General features: G+C 44.4%; 1 protein-coding gene across 2 annotated transcripts; it reads right to left on the bottom strand.

Moving 5' to 3' along the window:
• Nucleotides 1-4,493: 4,493 nt before the first annotated feature.
• prmt1 (protein arginine methyltransferase 1) lies at nt 4,494-9,007 on the bottom strand. 2 transcript variants are annotated; one of them, XM_030342019.1, is made up of 10 exons: nt 8,907-9,007; nt 8,021-8,137; nt 7,749-7,904; nt 7,495-7,558; nt 7,268-7,410; nt 6,844-6,931; nt 6,458-6,573; nt 6,151-6,301; nt 5,930-6,051; nt 4,494-5,600 (listed from the first exon to the last, which is right to left on the bottom strand). In XM_030342019.1, exons 1-10 carry the CDS (start codon nt 8,931-8,933, stop codon nt 5,517-5,519), a joined length of 1,068 nt encoding a protein of 355 aa, XP_030197879.1. In that variant the 5' UTR covers nt 8,934-9,007; the 3' UTR covers nt 4,494-5,516. The 2 variants fall into 2 exon arrangements, with proteins under 2 accessions (XP_030197879.1, XP_030197888.1); XM_030342028.1 differs by having other exon boundaries at nt 8,021-8,128; nt 8,907-9,004.
• Between the last annotated feature and the right edge of the window lie 423 nt (nt 9,008-9,430).

Here is a 9,430-nt window from a genome sequence, read left to right on the forward strand (position 1 = left end):
CATTTAGCCAAACTACTTGATCTACCATTCCCAATTCCTCCAGACCTGACTACTTTAGATTGGGCACCGCTGGGCATGACGACGATCAAAAAACGGTCAGGTTGCATTGTAGGGGGCTGAGCAGCCACAGATGAAAGAGGGATAAAGAGGCAGCACGAGTTGGTTAAAAGAAAGTCCTGGAAATGAGAAGACAGCTTTACAGATTCATTGCGAATCCTTGAGTCAGGGTTTGGAAGTGAGGAGTCATTATCTAGTGAAGCTGTCGCAATCCAAAAAAGAGGACCTGAAAGTGGAGAACCCTCTGAAAACAGGACACTAAACACAAACGCCAAAGTTGATTCAAAGGGACGGAAGGAAGAAACAGCTAACGGTGAGCGGTCCCCCTCCTCAATCCTTCGGACTAAGCAGCATCCTGTCCAGCAGCGGCTCCAAATAAAAAGGTCAAAGTGAACGCATAACTGTTGAAAGGGACATATTATGAAAACAACACGTTTCCTGGGATTTGGTCCGTATATGTTTTTATGAGTGAGATATGCATTTCTGAAAGTACCCCGCCTACAGTTACCAAACTAGCGAGTCAGTTTCTGCGCCCCCTCCTACGTAGGAAGGCGGCACAGTTGAATATTACCTCCCACTTCCGCCCTCCCCTCCAATCAGAGCAAAGCTATGATTTTGTGGACCAGCGGACGAGCAGCTCCGGCGGGGGGAACTCGGTGGCAGGTGACCTCCGGGAGTATAATCCCTTTCTCTGCCGGACTGTCGCCGAGCTCCACCCGCCTGAGCTGAGGGACTGACTGCCGCCCAAGCTTCGGGGGCAGTCCGGCGGAGGAGACGTGGAGGAGAAAGGGATTGTACTCCCGGAGCTGAGCTGCCGGACTGCCACCAAGCTACCCCCGCAAGACTTTTCAGCTCCCAGAGGACACCCGGCGAGGCAGCTCCGGCAGCCGGTGCAGGCGGGTAGCTCGGCGGCAGTGAGGCAGCTCAGCTCCCGGAGTACAATCCCTTTCTCCTCCATGTCACTACGAGTCTACTTGTTGGGAAAGTGCCAGAGACGTCAGACGCAGTATTTATGATACATAATATCATCCGAGGCGCACATAGCTTTTGGCCGTTATATTAGATATAATATTATATAAATACCCATATTTAATCGTATTATTATGCATCATATTATATATATATAGAGCTCCAGAAATCCGCAAACGGCAACAATCCCTTCTCCATGCTGTGGTTCAGCTCATTGGTCAATGGGCGGCAGCTCATTTGCATTAAAGCTACAGACACCAGAAACAGCACATTCTGAAGGGACTGAAACAGAGGGGAATGAGGTAGGGGAGATTTTCAAAAGTGCCTCAAAAACATGTTTTCTGGAACTAAAATACTATTTTTACTTGTTGTGAAAACGCAATTATATGTGTCCTTTAAAATAATTGTGGAAGCCAAGCAAGGCCGCCTTAATGCACGGGCTTACCTGGGCTGAAGCCCCAGGGCCTACGACGATCAGGGGGCCTATCATGAGCCAAGGCCCAAGGCAATGTGATTTTTTGTTTGGGGCTTTCAAAGATCAGAGGCCTATCATGAGCCAAGAAAAAAGAGGGCCACTAGTGGTAGCTGGGCCCAGGGGCCCCTTGACACCACAGCCACAGTCGTCCAACGTGCCCCTCGACAACGGCTAAATGTCGTAAAATAAGTAAGATCCCCTCTATAGGGGCTACGAAACCTCTCAGCCCCAGGGCCCAATGGCAGGTTAATGCAGGCCTGAGGCCAAGGCATCCCCTCAAGACTGCTGTCAGTCTCCCACATCGGAGTCAGGCCTGCAGCAGCTAAGCACTAGCGACTCTTAACAGTGACACAACAACCCCCAAGGATTCTGCTTCAGAACGGAGTAGAGAGCATCTTGATCATGGCCAAGTGTTCTTCTGTCAATAACGAAAACAAGACAACCTTTCCGGTTACATGTGAACACTAATTACAAAAGTGGTGCACAAAAGCAGCATTCTATAACACTTGTTTGAAACAGGGCCATGTCAAATACTGTGCATACCTGACCTTGCAAATGTGCGTTACACATGCAAGATGGCTTGAAATCACAGCGCCAAACATTGTACACACGTTAAGGGAGATGTCCTGTGTGCATGGGAACTTTCCAGTTCCTCCCACCTTCTGAAGCTTACTTGTGGTTGCTAGAATAACGTTAGCCTATTTGCATATTTTGATTAGGCCATAACTCATAATTTATGTGTTAGAAATCTGACACTACTATAGATCCTCAACTAGCCTCAACTAGACAAATCTATTGACTTCAATAGATTCTGGTGACATGGATAAACTAGGTTGGCTTTTGAAGAAAATTATTAAAATCCAGGTGAAGCTTCCAAGTACTTTGTGCCAAATAGCCGAGAGCCAAGTCACAATGTTCCATACTTTATAAGCGGGCTCTGGCAGGTTATACCAACAACTAGCCCCGTCCTGCTAAAAGGAGGAGCCAGTTTTCAATTATTTAACGGTATAAGGAAAGACATGACGGAAAGGAAAGCCATATATATATGTGGTGCCATTTAATGCTTATCCCACCCCAAAAATGCTTCCTGATCGACTGCTTAGGAAAAGGTTGAGACCAAGATCCTGCAGGGAGGGAGGTGGGAACAGGACAAAGTGTGAGACCAAGATCCTGCAGGGAGGGAGGTGGGAACAGGACAAAGGCTGCATTGGACAGTACATCCTTCCCTTCCCGTGTTTGAGTAGGTTTAATGAAACATTAAATGAAAGCTCAAGGACAGCACCATCTCCTGTGAAAGTTTTGACTTGCTGCTTTTAGTTTCAGTTTAATTGTATCCATTTTTATCAAGTTTACAAGGATTAGTCGAGACCAATTACAATATACCTTTGCATTGATGAACTCTTAAACACCGTCGTCCAATACATGGATAACAAGTATGTTTCTTTGAAAATACCAAATATGTTTTAACACATTAAGGCTCCTGTTATGGAAGTGGGAAAGAGATGTTCATGAAATGCCACCAATGACACAACCTGCAACCCTTTTCTACTCCATCCGCAGGCGGGAGGAAAATACTTTCACAATTTATTTTTCCATTCAATAAATTTAGCACCATTTGCAAAGACAGCCCCTGGGCATTTTTCAGCCCCTGTATTGCTTGGGAAAACTTGGCGATTGCCACCAGGTACACTCGTACCTGGTGCTCCAAGTATTAGAGACTGGCATCAAGTGCTGACCTCACTGTGTTGCCTTGGTTAATTGGTAGGTAGCATCTACATTCACAAAACCGTGGCCTGCACAATGCTTGGGGTCGAACTTACGGCAATTTTCTTTCATAAATATTAATGTAGTTAAATATTTGTTACGCACAGCAAAGTGGTAAAAGGTGTCCCATAACATTTCATAACTGGTACATGATCACTAATTAGGCCAAACTGAGTACAAGTATGACCGCAGCACTAGTCTGTTCCGTCACTTCGCCCTCTTGCTAGCTTCAGGCTGGTCTGAGCGCTCTGGTTATTGAACTTTTGAAGAGAGCCTAGGTAAGCCAAGCCAACCGTTTGATTAGCTAGTCTTTCCCCTGCGGTTGCCTATAGGTAGTTCAGCAGACTGTTTAAGGCTGCCAGTCTAGACTTGTTCATGTACAACTAGCTATTATATTGGCCTTCACTAGCGAAAGCAGTCGTTCATTTCGGTTCCTGTATTCTATACAGCAGATGCAAACTAAACGGTACCCATTAGAAGAGCATAATTTCAATGCCTTATGGCTGTTACCTCCCTACCATATCCGAGTGCATTAAGGGTCCTAACAGACATCTAATGTAAACTTGCATACACCGGTAAATGTGTAAATCGATGCATGATTTGAAACTTTCCCTCAACCCCAATAGGTTTAACATAGGGAGTTGCTTTATGATAATTGGCCAAAAATTGATTAACACTTACAATAGATTTGGGATCCTCTTCAGCTAACACTTAAAATAAGATTCAATTTATATAGCGCTTTTCACGTACTCAAAGCGCTTTACTTAGGGGAAGTTGATGGGGCTAGAGATAGTGAGTGATCTAGGGGTAGGCAGAGGAGAGAGATGAGTCTTGAGGCGGGACTGGAAGATGGTGAGGGACTCAGTCACGAATATGTTGGGGGAGGGAGTTCCAGAGCCTGGGAGATGTCCTGGAGAAGGCTCTGTCACCTAGGCTGTGGAGTTTTGATGTGTGGGTGGAGAGGAGACCGGCTGAGGAGGATCTGAGGGCCCGGGGGTGTTGGTAGAGGGAGAGAAGATCAGAGAGATATGGGGGGGCCATATGGTGGAGAGCTTTGTAGGTGAACTTAGAACCATTATAAATTCCCTGGATACACAAATGTCTGATAATCCAAGAATACCGGTGAAGTTTGAAGGCGTGTCCGAACCAGTATATTGGAACACATCCATATAATAAAACATTTTCAAATTGTCAATGCTTTTTCGGCACATGTTACAAAGACTCAAACCCAGTTTCATTTAAGTTTTATTATAAAAGCAGCCAAAAAAACAACAACCGTATTACAGTCTGGTCCTACAAACCTTTGTCATGTACAGGTAAACAACATTACCCAAGCCATCGCTTGACACAATCAAAGTGCTCTGCTGTTTGGAAACGGACTCATGTTCAAAGACTCCACAATGGTAAAAAGGTGTTTTAAGGAAATGTTTAGATTGAGTCTGAGGAAGCAAGATATGGGATCTAAGGTGGACAGTCATTGACAACCATGAACATCTGCTAGCAACAACCAACTTCCTCGAGGATGTGACCTATAAATTCACCAGGCACCCGACGAAACTCCAATTTGTTTTTTTTTATCACCAAAAGAATGTCCTTTGCTGTATCTAAATCATTCAAATGGAGGGAAAAAAAAACAACACAAGGTAGTCTGACGGTCCGGGTGGGGTGCCCCCTTAACTGCACATAAAGAATTCCAAAAATACACCTGTGGCTGATTTCCCACGCCCCACAGAAGGCAATCTTATTGTCCTTACTTCAGACAGCCACAGGAGGCGCTAGACATACAATAAAAACTGAGGAGGGCAGGTACAGTTCGATTATAGGTGATGCGTCGGATCAATGAACTGACACGGTGAGCGAAAGTGACTCAACAGTTATGCTATGTACAGGCAAGTCTGCCACGGTCAGCGTGTGCTGTTCTGTATGGGGAAAAGTGTGCAAGCTAGAAACCAATTGAAAAACTCTAAAGACACCAAGTATGGCGGCAAACGCTGGACCGACTTTAAGGACTATTGCACAATGCACCGCTGAGGGCGATGCACCTTGACTCCTTCACAAAAGCGAACTACCTTAAATAGTCACATCACTTTGACGAGAACTGCGACACAAAAGCCTGTCTTTGAAAAATTAAAAAAATAACTTGGGAGACCAACACTTATCCCCGACACTAACACACTGACCGTTCTGCCCATTCCTCATCCTCAAAACACACAAGTAGACAAACAGGGAGTGGGGGGGGCTGGGGGGGGCACTAGCGCATTCTGTACTCTGAAGTCTTGGACACCTCACACAGCTGTCCCTTGAAGTCGATCTCTACGTTGAAGTCCAGATCCCTCTGTTGGACAAAGCAAAACATGAGATTAACTTCAGTGGAATGTCAGACCAATGTCTGCAACATGTTGCACTAATGAAAAAACGCAACAATTTCTATTCATTTTTTTCTATTAACGTATTATATAATAGTATTTTGACTACCATTATAAAACAAAGTGCAAGCTGACACCTTACACTTAGTAGTGGCCCTTAATGGCAGTAACCATAAATCAACCAGCTTGAGTGAACTGAGTAGATGGCATGTCCACGTTACTTCAAATGTAAGATCATGTCACTGAGACTAGGTCAAATTCAGTCTGGAACAGGTATAAACAAAAAGCGTGGCCTTACATTGTTCTTGCTGTTTGGTTTCATGTTGATTGTGCCAAAGATCTCCTCGCCAGTCTTAACGGTCAGGTAGTCATCAAGATAGAAGACCGTCTGCTTCCAGTGAGTGTAGGGAGACTCTGGACCTGACGACGGGGAAAAATTTAAATGGAAGTTGTTGAGTCAAGTCAAAAAGCACAAAAGGGAAGACTGAAGACAAAGAAGGGAGTTGAAGAAAAACTCACTAGTGGAGAAGCCAGTCCTCTTGTGGCAGCGAGTGAATTCAATGTTGAAGTAGGTGACCAGGGCGTGGACGTAGTCGTTCCTCTTCACCTGCAGACAGAACGGCGAGGCGAAAGACAGGTCGTCTATCTTCACCGTGTAGATGTCCACCTCCTGTAGGATTCAACGTAGGCAAATTAGACAAACCAGCCAAGAACATATTCATGGAAGCGTGTGTATTACACTGATAATGGGGAAGGGTTGACTTTATGGTCAGAGACAGCTACATGTGTCGACCTGGTTGTGGTCCACCTCAGACACAACACCCACCTTGATGAGGCAGGCACTGCTGACCAGCTGTTTGGGGTCCACCACGTCCACCAGCGGCTCCTTGATGGCCACCTCTTTGATGCACGACATATCGAATCCGTACACGTTCTCCCACCCTGTGCATGAAGACATTTGTACAAAAAAATTAATAAAAGACTCGCACATCAGCTATGGTTATGCACAACTGGTACAAGTATAACAATTCAGCTAGGCAAACTGTTTCCATACTAGAAGGATTATCCCCTATACAAAAAGCTGTCAAATTACACAGCAAGTCTGGGCAATGTCCTTTGTTTTTCATATCTGATCTAGTTTATCTTAAACCACTTCCACAGCGCGACGCATCCAAATCAGCCAAACAAGCATTGGTTGTGCAGGCCACTCACAGTGGATTTTGTAGTCCTTATACTGCCTGTCTTCGATGGCGGTGACGTAGAGAGTGGCCCGGTCGGGGAAGATCATGCCGTCTGGCGTCTGCCAGGGTTAAAAGAAGAGCAACATTAGATAATGATCAGCAGAATTAAGCGGAGCTTTCGTTGTGGGAGAAGATGCTCTAGGCGGGATTCACCCACGAGTGAAAGGACCAATAAAGCTGACTGGGTTGGTGCAAGCGTCATTGATCTGACAATGGCCACTTGTGTACACCACCTGGCAGGCAAATTTAATAGCTTAGTACCAATAGTCAAATCAACCAAATCCCATGTTTTCTGAATACACAAATGCATGCAAAGAATACACTAGGTTTAGATGAAGCGATTTGAGAAATTAAACCACAAGCATGCTGCGCTACAGGTCAAGACAGTCACATACCAGCCACTTGTCTCTGGCATAGATGACGGTGTTCAGCATAGACTCATAGAAGAGGCAGTAGCCCATCCACTCTGAGATGATGATGTCGACCTTCTCTACTGGAAGTTCCACCTCCTCCACCTTCCCTTTGATGATTGTCACGACTGAAAGACATTTTGAAGATCAATTAGGCATTATAACAAACAGTTCATGGGAATCCTGATTTGAATATGTGTTGGTATACTCACTGTGGTCAAGCTTGTTAGCCTTGACGATCTTCGTGGCATAGTCAGAAATGCTACTGCACTCAATCTATATGGGACAAAAGAAGAACTAAGTAGGCAGTCAAACCAATGTGAACGACATTCTTTGACATTAACTTGTGGCAAGAGCGTCATAGGTTAAGGACAGAACAAAAGGACTACTGTAGTTGGGCTTCAGGGCATTTAAATAAAACTCAACTTCTAGGAACTTCTCCTTTTTTCAAATTCGAATCACCTACCCCAATGACTTGCTTGGCTCCAGCCTTGGCAGCAAACATACAAAGGATGCCAGTACCACTGCCCACATCCAGCACCACCTTGTCCTTGAAGAGGTGCTTGTTGTGGAACATTGAGTTGCGGTAGGTGAGAGTGCGCACCTCGTCCTTCAGCATTTCCTAATCAATCGTTTAGAAAAAAAATCGTCGATGAACAAAAATATGGAAAACATGTAATAACATTACAGTTGAAATGTGAATGAAACTTTAAAGGTTATTTGTTCACGTTCACTAACCTCGTGGATACCAAAGTGGGCATAGGAATCGAAGTAGTAATCCTTTGAAGTCATATCTTCAGCTGCCGGCTTAACTGCCGGCTTCTCTGCCGAGCCCTCCGCCTCCCCCTGAGAAACCTCACCAGAAGAGAGACAAAGTCACGACCATGGCCCAATTTCATCAAGAATGTAAAGCCGTTGAATCAAGGATGTGCAGTAGATAAATGATGGTACCACCGAAACAGTTAACAGTGTCAGGGGTAAGGCAGTCAATGGCCTAGTGAAGCCCATTTAATTATTAAACGAATGCCCGTCGCATACCTAGATAGGCGCACATGGTTGATCGCGCCATGCCCGTCCACGGCTTTCATATAATTGAATGGAATGAGGTGAATGAAGCGCAGAAATAAAAGTTGCACGGTTATGGCCTACTTCATACCCGGTGGTTAGCCTCCATCATTACAGGTTCGAAATCTTAGCATGAGCATGAGGCAGCATTCAAAGCCAGAGAGGCTACTAGCTAGCAAATTAGCCCCCATGCGGTCCAAGAAGCACAGCAGAGACAATCGGAGCTCCATGCCGGTGTCACAGCACTTATAGTAGTTTCTATTTTTTAAGAAACGACATAAAAAAAATCTTTAGACATAATTAGGATCAATGTTTTTCATTCGAACATACATGATGGCAACTGGATCACGACATCGGAATGGAGCATCGCTCGAGATGGAAGTAAAATGGATGCTTCAATTGAAAGTGCGTACAAAGAAGTGACGAATGACTACACATATATTACAGATTACAACTATATTGGAGGGACTGACCAATATGTGTATGTTAAGACAACAAACATACATAATAGCTCTTTCGCGCTTTCTCTGCTACATTTATTCAATGATTCTTTGCTTACCTCCATTCTGTCAGTCGTCTCCGCCATTTCGGTCCTGTGTGCAAGGCAGAGACCAGCGTGCGGACTGTTGAAAGGCGCCCTACACAAGCCCCACCCACTAACGCGAATTCCGATTTGCGATTGGATTGGATTTCATGACGCCCCACCCATGTATTTGACTAAACGTTCCTCATTGGTCATAAACAAATCACTGTTATAAGGCACACATTCCAGTTCATTGTGTGCTTATTTATTTTTACAGTCTATTGTAAATATGAACAAATTCGTTTTTAAGTGGTCGTATGGCTTTCACAGTATAATTAAATTGTAATTAAAAATCCCAACTTTTTTCAATGTAATGTAAATAGTTGAAGTGCAATATTTACTGCTTATATGCAAAGGCAACTCTTCCTGTATCATAATTTGATGTGTATGGTAGTATCAATATTTGTTTTGTGGAGATGTTTGCCTCTTTGTCGACCGATGATATTTAAAAATGATAAAATCTCAAGACAACTCTCCTCTATTTCGTCTAGAAAATATGT

This window comes from Gadus morhua, chromosome 2, assembly GCF_902167405.1.
Source record: "Gadus morhua chromosome 2, gadMor3.0, whole genome shotgun sequence".
Classification (NCBI taxonomy): Eukaryota; Metazoa; Chordata; class Actinopteri; order Gadiformes; family Gadidae; genus Gadus; species Gadus morhua.